Source organism: Typopeltis vanoorti, chromosome 19 (assembly GCF_054136105.1).
Source record: "Typopeltis vanoorti isolate ZY-2024b chromosome 19, IOZ_Tvanoo_1.0, whole genome shotgun sequence".
Classification (NCBI taxonomy): Eukaryota; Metazoa; Arthropoda; class Arachnida; order Uropygi; family Thelyphonidae; genus Typopeltis; species Typopeltis vanoorti.
In genome coordinates, this window is record NC_143567.1 from 70,169,143 (window position 1) to 70,194,042 (window position 24,900).

Below are 24,900 nucleotides of genomic sequence, written 5' to 3' on the forward strand. Positions count from 1 at the left end.
ATATCTTGATCTTCCTCTGAGTCTTTTTCCTGCCAACCTAGCAGAGAACACTTGTTTTGCTAATCTGTCCTCTCCCATTCTGTTTAAGTGACCATACCACCTGAGGTTACTCTGCTAACAATGTCAAGTTCTTTCCTATTATCCTCATTTTTAATATATTTCCATTGATGCCATCTGTTCATACCCCCTAATCTTTCTCAGGACTTTCATATCTGCAGTCTCTGGTCTTTGGTCAAGTGTTTTACTAATAACCCAGCTCTCAGAGTCATAAGTTAAAATTGGTTTGAACACTGTCTTGTATACAGCTAATTTAGTGTTTTGACTAATTTCTCTCTTATTCCATATAAATTTATTCAGTTGACTTTCTGCCTTACCGGATTTGTTGATTCTGTTGTCTATTTCCATATTTAATTTACTGTCTTCACTAAAACTTGTGCTTAAGTAGCTGAAATGTTTTACTTGTTCTGTAGGTTCTCCATTCACAAAGCAGGTGATATTTTCAATGTTTCTGCCTATTTTCATTGTCTTTTTCTTTTTATTGCTGATTTTCATGCCAAACTTGTTATAGCTGCATTCACTTTAGTCAGGGAATCTTACAGAATTGTACTGGATTTATTTAAAAGTATACCATCATCTACATAAAGCAAAGAGCTGAGATTAACATCTCCAATTTTGATATTAGGTTTAATACTCTTTCCTTCATAATGTAATCCATAATATAATGTACATTTTTGTCTGACCCCAGATTTAACATCAAACCATCTTCCTGTTCTTCTTTCAATACTAACTGCTGACTTACAACTCAAATAAAGACTAAGTATTGCTTGATATAATGCCCCATTTACACCATATAACTGTAGCATTTTGAATAGCTTTTCTCTTTTCACCTTGACATATGCCTTTTGTAGGTCTACAAAACATAATACATATCTTTGTTAGATTCCCATGATTTCTCAACGGTTTGTCATAAAGTGAAAATCTGATCTTGACAGCCTCTATTTGGCCTGAATCCAGCTTGTTCTTCACCAAGCTTCCCTTCCACAATCCTTTTCAACCGTTTCTCAAGTATACTTGCATAAATCTTACTAGGAACACTCAGTAGGGAAATTTCTCTGTGATTCTCACATTCAGCTTTATTTCCCTTTTTGTATATGGATACTATGAGAGCTCTATTCCAATCATCTGGAATTCGTCCCTGTGGCCAGGTCTTCTAAACTATGCAGTGCAGCCACTGCAAGACTTTTATACCGCCATACTTCAGAATTTCTGATCGAATATCATCTACTCCTGCTGCCTTTCCATATTTCAGGCTTTTGATGGCTTTTTCTACTTCAAGTATGGATATGTATTCTTGATTTCATGCCTCTTGAGTATTTTTTACCACTGTGTTGTCACTGCTTGTTTCATTTAGCAATTTTTGAAGTAATTACTCCATACATCAAGGATATCTTTTTCTCCAGTTTTCATGTCACCTTTATCATCTCTAATTCCTTTTACAGCACTCTTTCCTCCATTTCTGAGCTTTCAACAACCTCCAGAATATTTTGCCACCTTCCTGATATTTATTTTTTATACTCTTGTGAAAGACTTCTCATGACTTTTGTTTAGGTAGTTTTACACAGTGCTTAGTTTTTTTACATTTGTCTGTGTATTCTCTAAGAGCACAAGCTGACTTATTTGCTAGGAAAACTTTCGATATGCTTTCTTCTTTTCCTTCACTGCCTCTTTAACTTCCTGTGTCCACCATGGAGTTGTGATTTTTTTTATCTTTGCAGACAACCTCACACATGCCTCCCTGACTGAATCAATCAATGTTTTCTTCAGAGCTTGCTACCGAATCTTCAAGTTTGGTTCCTCATCTCAAACTCTTTCATTTTTTCTTGAATAATGTTTGTGTATTTTAGTTCACATCTGAGAGCTACTCAACTTTTATTTGCTTTAAAACTTTCTTACATGTTCTTCTTTTCAATATGAAATTCAATTTTATCTTGCTCAAGACTAAATGGTGATCACTTCCAGTTTCAAATCTTCTGTACAGTCTAGTGTCCTTCAACAGTGAGAAACCATCAACAATAATATAGTCAGTGAGACTTTACTTATTCCTTGCCTCTTCTCTCTGTGTGAATTTATACACATTTTTTTATGTTGAAGCATTTTGTTAATAATAACCATGTCCTGAGGAAAAATCCTACAGGTATTTGCCATTATTATATAGTAGTTTGTTGCATTGGTTAATATATTGGGACCTCATATTGTAGGCATTATTGAGATCTGGCTATCAGAAGCAGACATACTAACTGGTATCGAGTACAAAGGATACCATAAGTATATAAAGGATACCATAATATAAGTAATTTTAGGAAGGATAGGCATGATATTAGAAGAGGGGGCATGCTATTAATGATATCAGATGACTTGAATCAAATTAGAGTTGAGACCTAGGCCTGCAATACTGGTAACAGAATTTCATGTGGCAGTGAGTTTTAAGTCATCTGGTATGAGATGGAATCTAACAAGATTAGTGTGGTGTTGTTACATACCTGGTGGATTAGTTGCTAGTGATGAAGAAATGCATCACCAATAAATATGATGGGTGCAAAATGAGTATTCATAATGGAAGACTTTGGGTAGCTCTGAAATCACATGAGAAGAATGAAAGTGAATTTATCGAGGTGTTGCTAGACAACTTCCTCAAGTAGCATGTGACAGAAGGAACCTGTGGTCAAAGAGTGTTAGATGTGATTATAGTTACAGAGAGTGTTTCAGTTAAAGACGTAACTATTCTGCCTCCTGTTGGTGAGAGTGATCATGGTACTCACTTGGGAAGTCACTAAGTTTATGAACTTTCCATTCAAAAAAGGTTATGTGCTGTTCTACAAATCAAGAAATTATGACTACTGAGGAGTATGCTGGGTTCTGTGCCATTCTATAATAATGTTACCACTGAGTTAGACAAGGAAGGGAATGGATATATTATGATGTTTTTCGATTTTGCTAAGGTTTTTAAACAGAATATAGCATGGAAGGCTGTTGCATAAATTATGGGATTGGATTATAAACTATCGGCATGGATAAGAGACTGGCTGGCTGGCTAACTAACAGATATAAAAAAGTTGTATATTGGGGGGGTGTTGAATCTGCAAGATTCAAGGTAACCATTGTGTGTCTCAAGAATCAATTCTTGGTCCATTGTTATTTAATCTGACACTAATGACATTGGAAAGGATTAACATGCAAAATAACAGCTGTTTGCTGATGATGCAAAAATAGGTAGGGTAATCAGAAGTGCTGCTGATATACAGTACTTGCAGAATGATTCGAATAGACTGGAATTGTGGGCATGGGAAAATGGCTGTCATTTCAGTGTTAATTAATAAATGTAAGGTCATGCACTTTAGTGTGATTAGATATCCAATAGCATATTATGGTGGGATTATGATAGAAGAAACTGATCAGGCTAGGGATCTTGGAGTTTTAGTAGACAGGAAGTTTAAGCTCAAGGGTCATATAGCAAAAATCATAAATACGACTCAGAGAATAATTGCAATGCTGAAATGATCCCTGACATGTAAAGATAAGGAAACCATTTTACCATGTCTTTACAAGACTTTGATAAGACCTTACTTGGACTATTGCATGCAGATCTGGTCTCTTGATTTCTGTGGCTATTCTGATATAGTGTGAGAGAGTGTGTGAAGGCAAGTATTAAAAATGATATCAGGATTGTGGAAAATGATTGTGAAGACAGATTGAGAATTTGTATGCTGCAGACACCAGCAGACGGAAGAAAGAGGTGATATGATTGAGACTTACAAACTTCTGAAAGGATTATACAGAATTTCAGTAAATGGAATTTTTCATTTTATGGAGGGGGAAAGGATGCAAGAGTATCTTTTGAATTTGAGAATGAATACTATCAAGAAGGGGATAAGAGCTAGTTTTTTTTTTTCTCATAGTGTGGTGCGTGATTGGAATGAATTGCCATTGGATGTTGTGTGCACAAGTACTGTGAATGAATTCAAGAATAGGTATAATAGCTTGTGCGAATAGCATGGTCTTGATGAATTCCTGACTCCCTGGAGGTCTCTCTTAATATTTCTGGAAAGAAAGTTATAGTAAACCTACTCAGAGGTTACTTTCATGCTTGATTAATCCCATCACTAGCCTACTCCACACAGAAATTTGGCATTGTTGATACTCTGAAAAATAAAGCATTTTACATCTTGAAGAAAAATAAAAGAAGGAAGTTCTAGGCATCTCACAAAATCAATGTCCTCTATGATTATCCTGAAAGCAGTATAAACTGAATTGCTAATATAAACAATATATACATAATGTCCTTAATAGTTATTCCCTAAAAGTTTAAATACTAGAACAATGATTCTTAACTTGGGTGGTAGTGCCCCCCCCCCCCCCCCCGAGGCTCTCTGAATGCTGGGGGGGGGGGCAGCAAGCATTATAATACTACTAATGTAATATAAGCAAAAAATTCTGTATTTAATCTAGCGTCCCTATTTATATTGTATGTTTGGCAGCAGTGTTCAGAATATATGTCTGGCAATATTGTTCAAATTTATTTGCTGTTTATTTTTTAGAATTTTTACACTGAAAGTTAAGAAATTGGGACATTGGGCTACTTTTTGATCTGAATCTTTCTACATTGAAAATAATTAATTTGGGCTATTTTTAGCAGAATCCACTACTTTTATAAGCTTTATCTGCTACTTTTCCTAACGCCCATCTGACAACTGTGGTTTGCAGTTTACATCTAGCCCGTGTGGTATCATGTGCTGCACTTCATTGATATTGTGTAGCACTGTAGTCCATTAAAATGTGTGAAAAAAGAAAATGTCATCAATATTCAAGTGAATATTTAAAATATGCAGTTATTCCATCTATAAATAATGAACAATTACGTGTGCTTAATATGTGAAAAAAAATTTCTCAAACGAAGGTATGAAACCTTCAAGAATGATTGAGCATTTAAGAACAAAGCATTCAAATAAAGCAAAAAAGAATGTGGAGTACTTTCGTGTATTAAAGACTAAATTTAAAAATCGTTCTGGACTTAATTGCAAAATGAGATTTTCTGCAGTTCCCAAGTCTACAAATAATAGATGATGATTCAATATTAGATACAGATTTGGATTGTTATTGTTTCCATCTTCTGACACTGAAAGAAGACTTGGTGATCAGATTCAAAGACTTTGATGAGCTTAAAATATCCAATTGGGTCATAACTCCATTTCCTTCTGATGCCACTTCTGTTCATCCAAATTTGTGTGAAGAATTTATTGACTTAAAAATGATTTCGAAGCTCAAGTACAATTTCAGCAGTGGGTATGAAAGATTCTGGCCAAACATGCAATGTAAGTATCTTCAGCTTTGGCAAGAAATAAAATTACTGCTCATTGCTTTTCCTTCTTCATACTTGGTCGAGAAAGGATTCAGCGTCATGTTGCAATTGTTAGCTAAGCAGCAAAATAGATTGCAAATAAGTGAAAAAGGAGATTTGAGACTTCGTTTGTCAAACATTGAAAGTGATATTGAAAATTTAGCAGAATTCATCAGGTTCAGGGTAGCTATTAATGAGTGGCTTATTAAATACAGTAAGTTTAGATCTTTTTCGAGTAAAAATTAATTTATATCAGTCATTAATTTTAATTAACTGTTGGTTCAAATGTGTTGATGGTAATTTAGGTTTGCATAGTAATATATTATAATTATCTTATTGAGTCATTAACCTAGTATAAAATTGAGTAGGGGTGTGCTAGGTCATACAAATAGTTGAAAGGGGGCACCAGGAAAAAAAGGTTAAGAACCACTGCACTAGAGTTCCAGTTACATGAATATGACCCATTTCAAAAACTTCAGTGCCATCTGAGGTCTTCTAAGGAAAGTAATTCTTAGTAGCAATAGAAGTATCTATTGCTACTAAGTATTTATATTTTTATTTGTATATATCTATTGCTATATGTATATAGCAATAGATATATACAAAAACTTATTCTTCCTGTGGAAAGTGTTTCTCTTCCCGTGAAATTGGAGATTGTGCATCATACCACTCGTAAAAGAAAAATCAGGTTTGACTCCATGTATCTACAAACCATACCATGGATCAAAACACATTTATTATGATATATATTGCAAAAAAAACTTTCTCTTGTCATTCTAAGGAATCTAATGAAGTTATTTTCGTACTTGGAACTCGTAATAAATAGAAATCAGATTATAATTTTTATTGATGCAAGAAAGTTGCATATTAGATCTTGTAAATAACCTTCAGACCTCAGTTATGCTAATCACCAGAGAGCAATGCGAGAAAGCTAATAGCGAACAAAACATTTGCATCACAAGACATGGAATTTTCCATATGTATTGTTAATGGTTCTTTTAATATATATCAATCTTCTTTTAATCTTATGTTAATTTTTTTAGCATTAACCTTGTTGAAGCTATCAAATATTTTGGGTAGTGAAACTTGGTTATATTTTTTTGAAGATAGAATACAGTTAGCTCATAGTCTTAGCTGTTCTGACATATTCCTAAAAATGACTATTTTTATTGCCTGGTATTGTACAACTATCTTGCTTAATGGTAGCAGTCTGAAGTAGCATAAGCCATCTCTAGATTATTGCTGACTTATGTAACTCCTATAGATGTGATGTACATGTACACTCATTAGCCAAAACATTATGACACCTAATCTGTTTTCAGCCAACCAGACTGCCTGGTTGGCCAGAAATATGCTGCTGGTGGTAGTATCCTCTATGGAGATAGTTCTCATGGCAATAATATGGCCCAATGGATCTGGACTCTTCCAGGAAGACAATGATTTCAGGTTCAAAGAGCATATCCAAACATTTAATATTCTCTCCTGGCTGCCTAATTCTTCTGATTTCAATCCCATTGAACATTTGTGAGATCATGTATAATGCAACATTTTCAATGGATGATGCCAGTATCTTGCTTCATCACTGACCTCTGGAATATTGTTCTGTCTAGTTGGCCCAGAGGAGTCTCATTTAGCCAAGATAACTATCATGGCCAAATGAGACCCATTACACCACTAAGTGGGCAGATATAATGTTTTGGCTCGTGAGTGTATATAGATGCCAAACTATCTCTTCATTTAGTCAAAATGCCTGGGATATGATACCATTTTCATGTGTTTTTATGCTATTATTGGGGTTCTCAATAAAAATGAAATTGTTTGCTATGATAAATTGTAATGAATATTTCACTTTTGGAGACAACCAGTATTCCTCAGTTTAGGATTGCATCACTGGGATGTGCTTGGTCTTCAGTAAATATTCATCCATTATGGGGCATTATATCAAGCAATACTTAATCCTTATTTGAGTTGTAAGTCAGTAGTTAGAGTTGAAGGAAGTACAGGAAGATGGTTTAATGTTAAATCTGGTGTGAGACAAGGATGTACATTATCCTCTCTGTTATTCATTATCTATAAGGATCGCATTATGAAGGAAAGTGGTATTAAACCGGATATCAAAATTGGAGATGTTAATGTCAGCTCTTTGGTTTATGCAGATGGTGTTATACTTCTAAATAAATCCTCTATAAGTCTGCAAGATTCCATGACTAAATTGAATAACTGTTGTAATAGATATAGTATGAAGGGTAACAAGACAAAGACAATGAAAATAGGCAGAAGCATTGAAAATGTCAACTGCATTATGAATGGAGAACCTGTGGAACAAATAAAATATATCAGCTACTTAGGCATGATTTTTAGTGAAGATGGTAAATTAAATATGGAAATAGACAACAAAATCAACAATGCTGGTATGCTAGGAAGTCAGTTGAATAAATTCATATGGAATAAGAGAGAAATTAGTTGGAACACTAAATTAGCTGTATACAAGACTGTTCAAACCAGTTTTAACTTATGGATCTGAGAGCTGGGTCAAAAGTAAAACACTTGACCAAAGGCTAATCTCAGGTGGTATGGTCACTTAAACAGAATAGGCAAGGAAAGGTTAGCAAAACAAGTGTTCTCTGTGAGGATTGGCAGGAAAAAGACCCAGAGGAAGACCAAGATATAGGTGGATTGATGCAGTAAAAAGTGCCTTAAATGATAGAAATATAAGATCTGATCTGATAATGTTGGAGTCTTGACAAGTAACAGACTGATTTGGAGGAAAATTGTAGATAGGAAGTTAGTAATGATGTAAATTTTTCATGTAGTACTATCATATCCTGTACACCCCTTGAGAGTACATGGCAGGAATTTGATGATGATGAACAGTGCTGCTCTACAACTGGTTCAGGTTTGTCAAGAATTGTGCATTACACTTTAAAAAGATAAAGTAGATGGATGTTGTATTAATATTACTGTCTTACTTAATGGTGGTGTGAAGTGCCATGTGCAGCCTTTAAAGTAGTAGTATTATTGATTTATCTGACTTTTGATAGCCTTTCTCTGGGAGGGAGAGAAAAAGTCTCTGTACTCAAGTGCTTACTAGTAGTGATATACATGTGATGGTTTTCTTCGTGTATTTTTCAATCACACTGATATATTTTGTTATCCATGTTCTTATCTGAAGTTTCTTTTTTTCTAGGAGTCTCAATATATTGAGTGATGGAGTAATGGAAGAGTTGACAAAAACATATAAAAACTTGGTATGTTTTAAAAAACTTATAAGAGATTAAAAGAGTTATGTAATGGCATAATTTTCTATGTTGTTAATTCAAATTATGAAATATTTTCAGTAATGCATTCTTCAAAAGTTGAAATTTCTATATGTACATAGTATTTCTTATAGAAAATCAGTTTTCAAGTAAGTTCCTATCTGAACTGATTGAACCTGGTTTGGTTTAGTATAGAAATTAGTGCCATAGTATGAGTGATAGTAAGCCTGTACTTAATGGCATGAAGTTGAAACATATTTTTTAAAAAATTTATACTCCAAATATGCTGCCTGGTTGGTCGAGTGGTTAGCGTATCTGCTCTCCAGCCAAAAGGCTGTGGATTCAAATCCTGCTGTGGGCATGGATGTTTGTGATTGTTTGTGGAAACACCAGTGGTGGTGGTGGTGGTGGTATGTGGTAGATGGTGCTGGTGTAGTTGTGGTTAGTTGAAAGGTTGTAGAACAGGTGCCCTCCCTCAATGAGTCTTTGGACTCTCTGGAGGTGTTACATAATAATAATAATATCTTCTGGGAATATTTATATACAGGGTGGTTCAAAATTCCACGTACAAACTTTGAGGGGAGGTAGAGAACGTCAAAATCAATCCTATTCACATAGGAAAGCATGATCAAAAACGCAACCCAAAAGTGATAGGTGGTGCTGTTCACCAGCACTCCAGGTGAGCAATTGGGGCTTCCTCGTTCAAACTTTTGACATCGTACGAAGAATGCATCGTTTTACAAATGCTGAGATGGCAGACATGCACCTTGTTTACCATATTATGTATCCAACTATTATTGAACTGTTCAGTTACGCCTAATAAATTTTTTTACACTACTTACTGCATTGTGTTATTTCTGTATCTTGTGTCCCTGTTAGTACCTTCCGGTGGCATTTCCGGTCATGCTTTCCACGGTTGATTTTGATGTTCTCTACCGCCTCTCAAAGTTTGTACATGGAATTTTGAACCACCCTGTATATAAAGACAAGACATAATTAAGTTTCTTGCTTTAAACTATATAAAATGTTATTACTCCCATAAAAATCTGTATTTAACATCATATCTTAATATGTACTATCAAGGGATGTATAGGGAATTGTGATACTATTAGCTTTTGAATCAACAATTTTCTTCCAAATTAATCTGTTATTTGCCTGGGCTCCAGTATTATCAGATTTCATTTCAGTTGTCTCATCCAATACTATCTGCATTAATCCATCTAGACTTTAGTCCTCATCTGAGGCTAGTCTTTTTCTTTCCATCTTGATTTCAGAAACTGTTCATCTCTCATTGTTAGTAGCCATACTACCTAAGATTATTTGGCTCACACATACACACATTTTAGAATGTTAAATATCATTTCTTTTAAATTCTGATCTACTATTGAATCTGGACATCATTGTTTAAATGTGCCTTAAGCATTACAAGAACTGTTTCTGCTAGATACTGTGACATTATTTGAACATTGCATCACCAACACATTCTTCCAATTCAAGACACCTTCTGCAATCAAAAAGAAGGCCTAACAATGGAAATTTTCATTATCTCCACTTTTAGCCAATCTCTTTATGGAATCATTTGGAAACAGGTCCTGGGAGACTACAGATTGTGACCTAAATTTTGGCTACATCGTATGAATGATGTAGCCAAAGTGTTTGTTATATGGTCCTGCTTTGCAAAACAGGGTTTTGCTGATCATCACAATTGATCCGTGACTTTTATACTCTTCTCAGAGTCTTTGAACATAAAGTCAGCTATTCAGTCTATATAAAACCAGTGCACATAGGAAGATACTGCTATGCAATATCCCACCATCTGTCACAAAAAATTTGGTATTATGAAAATTGAGACAGGGCACATAATTTTCAGCAGTATGGAGGAAAGATGTCACACACTCAAATACAAGTCTTAGCTTTCCAGTAAATGATTATAATAATAATAAGAAGAAAAAGAATAAAATGTCAAGAACATCCTAAAAGTACCCTGAACGAACAGAAAAAAATAAAATAAAACGATGACTGTAGAGTGTATGTAAGGGAGTGGTATTGTTTCTTTATATACATTCAATCATGGGCATTATTTCAGATATTGCATTGGCAAGGAATAAAAGTGGCTTTCTCCACAATAAACAGAATCTCATCACCTTCTTCCTTCAAAATCTATTTACTCACCATTCTAAAAAACAGAAGTATACAAGATTAATTGTTCATGTGGAATTTGCTATGTGGGACAAACAAGCCAGTCAAGAGAGATGTGTGGTTGAGAGCACATCATGGACATGGAGGTGAAAAAAAAAAAATTAAAAAATAAATCATGGGAATCACATATAGAGACAAGTCAAGTACTTATGAGAGCATACAGAAATGACCTATATTGATTACGTTTTTTGTCAGCATTTGAAGAATCATAGTTAAAAATGTTTAAAAAAGAAATTAATAATTTTCAACACAAGGTTATGATCCTGTATCAAGTTTCCCTCTCTTCAGTCATGTTGGTGCTTGCAGACTGTATATTCTACACATCATTGCTAATTTCATATGATGTACACAAAACTAGTAGAGAATAAGAATTAAATTATTTGACACACATTCTCCATGTGGCATATATATATTGACCATAAACTTTCAAGATCTTCCTGCATTCCTTCAGTTTTATCTGATATTACAAATATACACACACACACACACACATATATGATCATTAGTTATATTGACTCGGTGATTAGATATGTTCATCTTTTTTTGACTGACTGAAACCGAGAACTTGTTATTTTGTAAAAAATTAATGACAGTGAAAATTTTTTCCACCAGATATAAAATGGCCAAAGAAAATCAGTCTTTTCATTATTTTGGGTCAATCTCTGATTCATCATGATCATGAATGAAATTCTGTTGTTTTGACAACAATTTATTGAATCACATAAGCGATGAGAGGAGAGAAAAAAATTGCCTAATAAAATTATGTCAAACTAAAATTTCATTGGTTAATAAATCAACCACTTTGAGTAACTAATCCACTTTAATTGTGTACATTTGAACTTACATATTGAACAGGGGAATGAACATAGCTCTAAGTTTGTTTTTGGACTTGATTGAACTCAAAGGTGTTACTGCAAAAGAAATATTTGATTCTCTTCTCAATTGTCTTCAGCTGTACAGTATGATGAAAACCAGTACTAAATAATGTGAAGTTGTGAATGATAAAGGGAAAGGCATTCCATTAGAGATGAAACTTGGATGAGATTGTGATCTGAATTACCAAGAGGAACTGTTGACCTCCACTGTACACTTGGAAGGAAAACTGGCTAAGAAAAGATCCAGCATCTTGTTTGAATGGATAGGTTTGTCAAGAATTCTGGGTGAAGATGAACAGTTTCTTTAAGTCGTTGCTTACAGCAGAACTGCAGTGTCACATATTGGTATTTTTGTATTGCAGAGGTGAAGAGGAAAAAAAAGCAGGGAGAAACATATTGTGAGAAGGTGATAAACTCTTAGACATGATTTGTTTCCTTTCCTCTTATTGGGCTGATTTTCACACGTAGCATATGCTGATATAAACGCATATGTCCATAGACTCTTCAGCCTTCAGAAAACGTTTTTGTTCTAGACATTATCTCTCTTCATCTCAACTCCTAACACTTTATGTAACACTCCCAAATCAACCTAGCTTAAGAATATTGCTGTAATTAAGAATTTAGAATATTGCTCTACCATCTGGGAGTGGTGCCCCAGGGCAGGGAGAGAGGTGGGGGAATAGTACACTATTCCCCCCCCCCCCCCCACACACACACGCACGCCTTTCTATCTCAATGGCTTTAACAGGCCTTTAAGGCCCACAACCCTCCAAGCATGCTTGGATTTCGTAACCGAAATACGAGGATAGAATGGTCACTATTATGCCTCGAGGTATTCCTGGCTGTATCCCTGTGTGTGTTCACGGGACCTGTTTGCGAGATGAAAAACGCCAGATAAATTGGCGGAAAAAACCCTGCTGTGCACGTCCAAGACCGGCTAACTTGGCTATGGCTGAGGAAGATCCTTCAGCTGCTCATGTCGTCGATGGGAATCGAACCTAGGACACTCCTTCCCCAGTCATATGGTTGCAAAGCGCAAAGCCACTAGGCTAACTGTGTGGACACACACCTCTCTCTTTCTAATATTGTATGACCATGGGCAGCTGCTGGTCAACATCCATGTACCTTTCAGCACCAGACTCACCATACCAACTTCTTATCCTCTTCCTTCATTTGACATATCTTTCTTTTGGAACATTCTACTCCATACCACTTTTCCCCACACATAAAACCTCCTGCTCTTCAATTAAACTAAACTTGCCAAGAAATTATATTCTTGTTTAATACTTTTTTCCAAGTGTAAACCAATAAAGTTTTCATGTGAAGAATCTTCATGACTAGGCTGCTTATACATAGATCACATCAACTGATGATACTACATCAGTTGCTTGCTAAGGCAATTCATGTGAAGTCATTAGATTCTATATACAAGCAGCCTAGTCATGAAGATTCTTCACATGCAATATTTGTTGGTTTACACTTGGATAAAAAATTAAACAAGAAAATAATTTCCTGGCAAGTTTGATTTAATTTGTAACCAAGTGAAACAACCTTTCTACATCAATCTCTTTGTTCATTTGCATATATCAAACCCACACATGGAAAGGTCTCAAGACATATATATATATATATATATATATAGCATGACAGAGAATGTGGTTGGTTTTCATATATGCATTCTCAACAAAGAATCTGCAGAACAAGAAAAACATTTCAGCTATTTAGGCACAATTTTTAGTGAAGATAGTAAATTCAATATGGAAATAGATTGCAGAATACATATGGTTGGAAGCCATTGAGAAATGAGCCAAAAGACCCAACCCACAAACCAGTACAAAAGACTGTATTTAAACTAATTTTAACTGTGGATCTCAAAGTTGGGTTTCAAATAAAATAGTTGAGCATTCTATTTCAGATTTGAGGAATATTAAGAGAGTGATAGTATTAGTGGTGACCCATATTTTAAAAGATATTGAAAAAGAACTTGACATTATTAATATTCAAAAATGTAATCTAAGGTCATATGGGTTACTCTTGCAGGAAAAATTAGACTTGAAGCAAAAATGTTGCCTTAGTGTAGTATGTATCAGTATAAATTTTTTGGGAATAGATGCAGAGGAACACCATGCTGTTGATGTAGTTTGTTGTGCTTTAGATGATAGAAAAGTGAAGTGATATGATCAAATCATAACCAGTTAGGAAGGAAACTTAATGCTGTTCTCATTCTTTTCATTAGTAAGTAGAAGTGATTGTGTTTCATACATAGTGGTTTACAGCTGTACAGAGTGGTTGTAGAGACAGTCACTTTTAATATAACTTCTACTAGACAGCTTTATTTTTCTTCTGACAGATCAAACTATCTTTGTTTTGTATGATAGGCAACTGCAGTCTTGCTGTTTGCTCATGTAGAAATTTGATAAAATGATCTAATGATTACTCAATTAGATTGTGTATATTGTATCATGCCAAAATATTCCTTTCATTCAGTTCTCTTTTTTGTTATGAATTCTGAACCAGTCATACAATATCCCTGTTGAGATCTCATTTTCTATATATGTGGGATCTAATACCTTTTCTTCAGTATCCAGAATAAAATGCACCCTTGTTGACACATCCTGGTAAAATCCTAGGATGTACCAGCATTATCAAAAATCATAATCCAAAAGCTAGAAAAACATTCTGAAGGAGACTACTACCATGTGAAGAGTATAAATCAAACTTAAATGTACGTTGTTTATTGCAAAACAAAATATTTAGTGATACTTTTAAAAAAATAAATATATATATATGTTCATATTTTTTACTGACTGAATTCCGAGAATTAGACAAACAATTAACTTTATTTAACACACAACATGTTTCGTTGGAAAGCCGACTTCTTCAGGCGTGAGAACATTGAAAGCAAACATAAAAAAACACCACTACAGAATCAACTATAAACTACAGTTAAGTCTGAACTGAAGCTACAGTCTGAGCTAAAGTTCTATTGTTAGGCATCTGCGAGCATGTGACTTCATGAGTATGCCAGTATCTAATAGCAGAGCTAAATGAGTCAGGTAAATTATAACTAAGGTTACTATAAATGTGATAAGAGTCCAGGACAATTTCTTTAGACTCAACTATGAGACCTTCTACCTCATCGTGGCATATATGAAGGTTTGATGTTGTGGTCCAGTTTATCTCATGTTGGCGGCCCTCACTATTTGTGTTCACTGAGAACAGGACATGGCTTGAGAGGCCGTTTGCTCTGATTCTCTTGTAAGCAATGTTCCTTTGATGTTCCTCGAGACGTAGGAGGTCTGATATATATATATATTTCACACCGAATCATATAGTAAATCTTCAGTGCATGCAATGCAGCAAACTAATTCAAACAAAGACCATTTAATAAGCTCTCTAAAGCAGGTTATATTTACTAGAGAAAACAAAAAAGCAAAAGTAACAGCCAAGGAGACAATAGAAAGATTAATAGCTTAAAAATAAATAATTATTTACATCTGCTTAGGATAGGAATTACCAAACAACTTTGGCTGTTGCCTCTGTCTTTACCTGGAGATAATCATCTTATCTCACCTCTCAGTCAGTTCCTATTCCATATGTGTTGATCATTTCTGAGTGGATCATGAGGATTTTGAGAAAGTTTCATCTTGCTTCTCTTTGTAAGTTTGTTACAAGTTACAAACACAGAGGCAAGATGACAGACACTTTCTTAAAATCCTCCTGACCCATTCAGAAATACCTAACATGTATTGAATAGGAACTGATAGGTGAGTTACTCTTGCCTCTTTCTTTACCTGGCTTTCATTATGCTCCATGTGACTGTCATCTTTCACATTTTGGGCAAATTAGCTGCTATTCAAAGGAAAGGATAGCAGCTAGTTTGGACTTCTCAGACTCACATAATGATGCAGATTTGCAGCCTTATGTGAGTCTGAGAAGTCCAGTCAAACTCAGCATGGTATCAACACTGAATACAGAATACTTTAGAAACACGTGCAGTGCTCATCTGTAAATGGTATTTTAAGCAGGAATGTTAGTTCAAGGAGAGCTCCAAGGAAACTGTTATTTCAGTTTTGATTTTTTTTTTCTCTAGTTTGTGGCACCTGCCTTGGATTAGCTAATTATTAATCATTGTTCCTTGTTGAATTAGTTGACTGTAATATTTGTATTGAAAATGGTTGGTATGATTTTACACGTTGACTGGCATTGGCCTATTGTGTCAACTTGCTTCTGGTGCCAATAGGTTGCTAGTATTTTCTCTTCAAAAATATGTAATTGTTGATACATTTTTCACTTTATCACTTTAACTACAAACTTTTCTTTAGTAAAAAAAAAAAAGTTTTTGGATCTTATGTGATTATATTACTGGTTGAAAGCTTCTAGTTCCACATGGGTAGGGAATGGCCAGCTCATTAGAAGTGAGTAACACCAATAATGCACTTCTTCACTCAGCTACTATAAGCCAGTTGTCAACTTGCCACCACTGCCAAAATATTGTTAGTATTTTGTCTTCAATTATATATAATTCCTATTATTTTACTTTTCACTTTGTCACTGTAGTTTCAAACTTTTAAGTAAAGAAACAAAATTCAAATTATCTCATAGTTGGCATATGGAAAAATATTTCTTTTATATGCACCGCATGCACAATATCTTGCCACAAGTTGTACCTCAGCTACAGAAATATCAGTTTACACTTAAAACACTTATGTTAAATACCTGTTATATGTGATCTTCACACTAGATGCACTCACCACCTCTAAAGGCAAACTATTCTACTCACTGCTCTGTAAGAGAAAAACATAGCTCCTACCCCTTTCTTGACTGCAAACAAACTGAACTTATATGCCATATAATAAAAAATTTCATCAGACAATATCCTATAACACTCAGAAGTTTATAGACCTCTATCATATTACCCCTCTTTCTCCTATTAACCAGAGTTGTGTAATACACATACTTGCAATCTGTCCTCATAATCCAAATCCCATAATCCTGATATAATCTTCATAACTTTTTTTTCATCCTTTCCATAGTTTAAAGAAGCTGGGAGACCAAATCTGTGCATGATAATGAAGGTGCAGTTTTATCAAAGCCTTATAAAGAGGCAAAATGACTTCCTTACATGTCGAGGTTCAACATCATAAATTATTCTCTGAGTTGTATTTGCAACTTTTGCTTTGTTGACCTTTTAACTTTAAATTCCTATCCACCATTACAACAAGATCCCTAACCTCATCAGTTTCTTGTTGCATAATCCCACTAATATAATATACCACTGGAAATCTCATCATGCCAAAGTTATTCACTTTGGCATGATGAGAAAAATTAATGTATAGATTGAACAACAATGGCCAAAGGACTGAACCCTGAGGTACACCTATGGTCACCTTAAATCTGGCAGATTCATACCCACTGTATACTATTTTTTGATATCTGTTTGTCAAGTAGATGGTTGACAGACAGATATCAAAAAATGGTATACATTGGGTATGAATCTGCCAGATTTAAGGTGACCATAGGTGTACCTCAGGGTTCAGTCCTTTGGCCATTGTTGTTCAATCTATACATTAATTTTTCTCATCATGCCAAAGTTATGCACTTTGGCATGATGAGATTTCCACTGTAAGTCATCCAAGTCAAGAGTTTATATTCCAATCCCAATTTATGCAGCAGCCTTTCATGTGGTATCCTATCAAATGCCTTAGCAAAATCGAACATTATCATAGTGTATCCATTCCTTTTATCCAACTCAGCTGTAACATTGTTAGAAAATATCAGCAAATTGCTAAAACATGACCTTCCTTTAGTAAACCCATGCTGCTCCTTGCAGAATATAGCTTGTTTGTCTACCCATTTTTGTATGCAAGTTCTTACTAACTTCTCTAAAATCTTAATTATTACCACACCTTGTACAATGGAACTATCATACATTCCTTCCATTCCTGTTGTATCACTCCCAAGCTGAGATTCAAGTTATACAAACATGTGAAAGGCCTGGCCAATTCAGCTGAACATTCCTTTGGCAAATGTGCTTATATTCCTTTTGTCTCTATTGAGAAATTCATATCCTGGTTATGCAACAACTCTTCAACTTTATTTTCATGCACCTCTAACTCTTCATCCAATGTAGCAGTAGCACTGTACACCATGTTACATACACCTGGTTGATATATCTTACCCAAGTGAGCACTCATTAATTGAACAATCTCATTATCTTCTGACACTAGAGTACTATCTGCATTTAATAAAGTTATTCTTCCACATTCATTCTTTCTTTTGCTTTCAGCATAATGATAAAATTCTTTTGGATTAGCTTTAGCCTGCATAGCCAATTTCTTTTCATACTCTGATTTAACTTTCTCACTATTCATTACTTTTCTGGCCTGCATTTCATATATTTCATAACTCCTCTCACTCTTGAAAGTTTATTTTTCACTTGGTTAGACTATAATAAATTTAGTTTAATCCTTTATCCAAGTGGGAGCAAACAAAGTTTGCACCTGAAAATATCTTCAGAATGAAGATATTTTCAGGTACAAACTTTGTTTTCTCACACTTGGATGAAAGATTAAACTAAATTTATTATCCTCTCACTCTTATCCCCACGGTATTCTTTCCACATCATTTTCTTCTTGTGGATCTCTTGCTTAATAAGGTTGCTCATCCATTTCACTCCCAATCTATTTATTCCTTGAACATTGGCGATACATTGAGATACCACCGCATTTAAACACTTTTTCAAAGATTCCTATGCGTTGCTGACATTTTTCATATTCAGTAACTAATACCATGGGACCAAAGATAGTATTCTCCTAAGTTTTTCATATCTCATATTTTTCATATTTCATCTTTTTCATATTTCAATCATAATTTCCAGCATTGTGGTTCAGCATGTAACATGTTCTAATGGGAACAGTATAATTAGATACTACCCAAGAAAACATGTCATGATCACTCTCACCAACTGGTGAAAAAATAGTCATATTCTTAGCAGACAACCCCCCCCCCTTATGATGTTATGAACAAATCTAACACTCTTTGACCTCGAGTTCCTTCTTTCACATGCTGCTCAAGAAAGTTGTCTAGCAGCAATTCAATAAATTCCTCTTCATTTCTATCATGAAATTTTTCTTCTACCCAATTAATGTTTGGATAACCCATAATGATTACTCATTTGTATTTGCAATGCCAATTTAGCCATATGTACCCATGTGGCTAAATTGGTGATGCATTTCTTTGTCCCCTGCAACTGAGCCACCACATCTGCAGCAATACTGTATCATATATTTCACTTGGTTATAATGATAAAATTTTAATCCCAACTGGACACTTAAGTCATCTGATATCATTAGTAGTACTCCCCCTCCTCTCCTATCTTTTCTGTCATTCCTAAAAATAGTATACGAAATAACTCATAATTGTTGTCCTTACACAAACAACCAACTGCAAGTTATCTCTTAGTTTGCAGTCAGTATGTTAATTTGAATTTGTTTGATTTATAAGTGTCATTAATATTTTTTTCTGCTCTACTTATATGTGTGTTTAAAATATATCTATGCTAATTCTTTGAAAGTTTGCTTATTCTCTATTTGGCCAGAATAAATTTAGTTTTGAAAGCAGGGTATTGCAGTTAATGCTTTATGCTTTTTAAATGATTTTCACTAACACACCATTCAGTATATTAGTAAGAGTTTTATTATTTAAATTTTGCACTTTTCTTTTAGGTACCAGAAATGACAAGACGTATTATTAGTCCATATGCAACAGGCCCTTCCAAGAAAGAATTAGAATATGTTGCAGAACACTTTCCTGTAGACCAAAGTGCTGATGTTGAAAGGCCAGATTGCTTTTCTTTAAAAAATAATGAAGGTAAATGTAAGTCTAGAAGAAGAACTTCCTCTCAGAGGTCAACAACAAAAAGTGCCTCAAGAAATCGTTCAAGATATGATTCCACATCTTCTGAAGTTGATCTCTTACTAGAAATTGATGCGGCTGATGTTACTTTAGAAGAGACTGCCGTATGAAAATATTTCATTTTTATCTTTAGTATTACCCTTTTTTATGTAATATAGTTTTACTGGCAGATTTTTGTATTTTTAATTTTATATCATCAAACTGTGATTGATTTATGAGAACTAAATTACAAAAAATAAGTAATGCTACTGCAGTAAAATAAAGAGAATTATAAAATGCTTATCTATGGAAATGCTGTCTCTATCCAGTTCTTTTTGTGAATTCAGAGTACAATTGCTTGTTGAATTTTGTCAGCTATGTTGACAAACTTTGATGCAGTTGCCATCATCATCATGAAAGTATATTATACAAAACCAAGAGTAAAATACCTGAAGTCATTGTTTCGAATGATTCACTTCAAAATATAATAGTGCTTTCTCATCATTTCATTGATTTCTTGATATGTACTCTCAAGGGATGTTCAGACTACTATGATAGCACTACATGATTAAGTTTACATTATTATTAATCTCCCATCAACAATTTTTTTCCAAATTAGTCTGTTACTTGTCAGCACTGCAATAGTGTTATATCTAACATTTCATTCTTGTAAGGCACTTCTGACTTGATCAATCAACCTGGAAGACCTTAGTCTTTCTCTAGGTCTTTTTCCTGCCATCTTGGTATCAAATACCTGTTTTGCTAACCTTTCAACAATGTCAAGTTCCTAATGTCTTCATTTTTAATATGATTCTGCCAATGATGCCATCTGTTCAGGCCCTAATCTGTGGTCTCTAATCATTGATCAAGTGCTACATTTCTAACCAAGCCCTCTTCTCTGTAACTTAAAACTAGTTTGAACACTGTCTTTTATATTGCTGGTTTGGTGTTTTGGCTAACTTCTCTCTTATTCCATATAAACATATTCAATTGGCTTCATGCCATACCAGCTTTGCCTATTCTGTTGTCTTTTTCCACTAAAATTTCAGCTCCACTAAAAACTGTGTCTAAATTCTAAATAGCTGAAATATTTCACTTGTTATATAGGTTCTCCATTGATAATGCAGCTGACGTTTTCTATGTTTCTGTCTATTTTCAGAGTTTAGATCTTTTTATAGCTGATTTTCATGCCAAATTTGTTACAGTTGTAATTCAGTTTCGTTAGCGAATCCTCAAGAATTGTACTGGATGTGTTTGGGAGTGTATCATCTACATAAAAGCAAAGAGCTGTTTGATATTTCTCTTCTAATATCAGGTTTAATGCCACCTTTCATTATATAATTCATATAGATGCTGAATAACAGTGGAGATAATGTACATTCTTGTCTTACTCCTGATTTTACATCAATCTTGTATTTCCTTTAATTTTAACTACTGACTTACAACTTAGACTATGTATTTCTCTGAATAATATTGTTTCCTCTATGTAACTGTGATGTTTTGAAACACTTTTCTTTGGGCACTTTGTACAGATTACAAGGTGTAATCTTGTTGTTTTAAGGATACTTGCGACATAAGACTGAATGATATAATCACGTAATCACAAGAAAGATATTTATTTAACCAAATATTTCGGTCTGGAAATAGCAGACCATCGTCGGTGGTATTACAAGAACAGTTTAAAAAAAAAAAATATACAAGCTAGAATACTAACAATAGATCGTTGAAATTAGAACATGTCGCGTGATGTTATGTCACTAAGTATGAAACGAAATATTTTGAAGTAGAAACATGATTGAATTTGCTATAAAAAAAAAAAAAAAAAAAAAAAAAAATTAATGAGTAATCTTGATTAGGCTTTCCCAGATTTTTGATATAGATATGCAGTCATTACGATTCAGGTTGGGATGATGGAGCAAGGCCTCCACGCTTTCCTTGAACAAACTTTTTTTTTTATAGCAAATTCAATCATGTTTCTACTTCAAAATATTTCGTTTCATACTTAGTGACATAACATCACGCGACATGTTCTAATTTCAACGATCTATTGTTAGTATTCTAGCTTGTATATTTTTTTTTTTTTAAACTGTTCTTGTAATACCACCGACGATGGTCTGCTATTTCCAGACCGAAATATTTGGTTAAATAAATATCTTTCTTGTGATTACGTGATTATATCATTCAAGGTGTAATCTTGTTTGTTATAAAGTGAAAATCTGATCTTGATGACCTCTATTTGGCCTGAACCTAGCTTGTTCTTATCCAAGTTTCTTTTTAACAATTTTTCTCAACCTGTTTTCAAGTGTGCTTGCATAAATCTTACCTGGAATACTTAGTAAAGAAATTTCTCATTAATTCTCACATTCAGGTTTATTTTATTTTTAACATCCGTACAAAGTGGATGTTTCTTTGAGGTTGTAAGGGTGGGCGTACATAGGGAGTGCTCAGGAATTGTAGACCAGAGGCATTTGGTTCTTGGTGCCCATATTTCTGATGTTAGTTTTTTTCATGTTTTTGGATGTTTTGTTTGTTTGTGTCAGATTTGTTTGTTTTACTAACTTAGGTAGGTTAGCTCTCCGAGAACTTCCAGGCCTTCAAAAGCCTAATAGCCCTCCTTTTTATATCTGATCTACACACAAAAGGCCACAAGACCTATAGCACATTTGTACTATGTGTGAATAAGAGTAAAAGGAGGAATCTGTTCAGATTTTGCATGGAGAGAGCTGAAGGGTTATAATCTTTGGGAAAGGCAGAGTAATTGCGGGAGGGGGGGGGGGGCTGTTCCAAAGAACAGAAGTAGATGGAATGAAAGAGCAAGCAGTGAAGTTGATTTGGTGAGTTTCCAGATGGACTGTAAAAGGGGTGTTGGTTAACAGTGGCTCTTATTTTAATGATTTTAGAGAAGAGTGGAGACATAATAGTGACTTATTCCACAGAGCACTGTCCATAAAAGTATCTGTAGAAGAGGCAGAACACAGAAATTAATGTTGTAATAGGTTTCATGGTAATAATAAGAACACAGGTGGTTAAGAAAATAACTATTTATTAACTTAAAAGCTAATATTTTGCTGGTATTATATCCAGCATCTTCAGAGCACTTTTTTTAACCTAGATGGCGCCATATTAGGACTTTAGTCTTGTGTTGCACGCTGCAATCACTTTTACTAGCCCCCACTGTTACACCGGATTGTGGTTGTCTTGCCTTTGTAACAAACTTTGTGTTGTGTGCTCTGAAGATGCTGGATATAATACCAGCGAAATATTAGCTTTTAAGTTAATAAATAGTTATTTTCTTAACCATCTGTGTTCATATTATTACCATGAAACCTATTACAACATGTCTGACAAACACATAAGCCTATCCACGCGTACAAAAATTAATGATTCCTCTCTCACAGTGAACATCTTTGAGAGAGGAATCGTTAACTGGATTGTCCTCTTCTGAATAGAATCGAGCAACTGTAGGGAGGATTTTGGTGCACCACCCCAAACATGTGAGCAGTATTCCATGGTTGGGAAGATTTGAGATTTGTATAGAGTTATGAGCTTTGAAGGCAAAAGTAGTGTCTTGTGTGAAAACCTACTTTTTTGGCAGCTGCAGAAGCTATAATTGAATTGTGATTGTGCTAGGAAAGATCAGAGGTGTAGGCGACTCCATGAAGGGAAATCTGATTGTGTTTAGATATCTCGGTATTATTGAAGGTAAGTGGAGGAGGTACAAGTTCTTTCTTGTGAGAGATCACACAGGACTGAGTTTTGGTGATGGTTGTCCTTGCCTCATTGGGATATAACTAGAAGATCAGAGTTCACATCACTGATTGTGGTGGATCTTGAGGATTCTAATACTTAAGCACTACAAGGTTTGTCAAATGAAAAGGAGGAATGGAGTATACTATCATTGGCAAAGCTATGGATAGGGTAGGAAGTCTGTGAGATCAGGTCATTTATATATGAGAGGAAGAGAGTGGGTGAAAGAACAGAACCCTGGGGTACTCTTGCATTGGTTGGGAAATCTGAGTAGAGAAAACCATCCACCGTGACAAGTAGTGCGTAGCCACTGAGAAAGTTGGCAATCCAGGTGCACAGAGTGTGGAAGACCATAGGATGGTAGCTTGCTAATTGCGGGGCCCTATGTCAAACCCGGTCAAATGCCTTTGAACTTTGAAATGTCGATGGCAACCACATGAGTTACTCCAAATTTTTCCATGGCTTGAGCCCAGAGGTGGAATCTGTACTGCTTGTCACTGATAGTTAGTAGGTCTCTAGGTGGTTCAAGAATTGGTTGTTGATAAACTTCTCCATAATTTTAGAGAGAACAGAAGTGAGAGCAATTGGACAGTAGTTTGTTAGTAGACGTTTTATTACCAGTTCTGGAATGGCTGCATGTAGGCCCCTTTCCCGACCATGTTGTACGGAAGATGCCAGTTGAATAGGATAGAATGAAAAGGCAATACAGAATAGGTGTTAGTTCTGGGGTGCAATTTTTTAGCACAAAAGGTGAGATATCATCAGGACAAGATGCCTTGTTTGTGTTCAGGTTATTAAGGATTCTTTGGATTTCTTTTTGGCAGAAGACTTTGAGAACCATGGGTGACATGGAGAGAGATTCTTGGTAGAATGGAGGGAACTTCCCAGGTCATCAATGCAGGAATTGGAAGAGAAGAGTGACGTCTGTAAGTCATGCCTTGTGTGTTTAGGTAAGATAAGTACAGTCCCATCCAAATGTGAGAGTGGTGGAAATCTGGGTGGGCAGAAGTTGTGCCCAGTTGCCTTGGCAAGGGACTAGAAGCAATAACCATTTGAGCAGGAAGCAAGTTTACAGCATTTTGCCCTTTCAAAGTTTAATTTGGACTTGGTGATGGTTCTTTTACAACTGTTGTGAGCTGCAATATAGGCCATTTATTGTATGCAGAGGTTTTTTCTTTTACTGTGTTGGCACACTTTTTTGAGAACCAAGGCTTGGGTAGTGGTTGAAAATTTGGAGTGGAATAAGGGAAGAAAAAGAAAGTCTTCATACCTCTGAGGATGATTTCAAGAGGTTGTCTCATTAAGCACCCTTGTAGTGCCAAAGAACATGAGACTGTGAACTGGTGGGTGAAGGGTGTTCTGTGGCAAAAGAGACTTGTGTGAGGTTGTGATCTGGGTTGCCAGAGGAGAACTGACAACCACAGTATACTTGGAATATTGATATATATATATATATATATATATATATATATATATATCAGGGGAAAATATTCCTGGCGTTGCTAGGTGTGTGGTGCACACCCATGAAATA

General features: G+C 35.0%; 1 protein-coding gene across 2 annotated transcripts in view; it reads left to right on the forward strand.

Moving 5' to 3' along the window:
* LOC150096231 (inhibitor of Bruton tyrosine kinase) overlaps positions 1–24,900 on the forward strand; it is a 334,746-nt gene that overhangs the window by 223,237 nt on the left and 86,609 nt on the right. For both annotated transcript variants that reach the window (XM_090408899.1, XM_090408900.1), the window contains 2 exons: positions 8,583–8,643; positions 19,454–19,747. In XM_090408899.1, the coding sequence (XP_090265025.1) occupies positions 8,583–8,643; positions 19,454–19,747 (355 nt within the window). The remainder of the gene's footprint in view (positions 1–8,582; positions 8,644–19,453; positions 19,748–24,900) is intronic.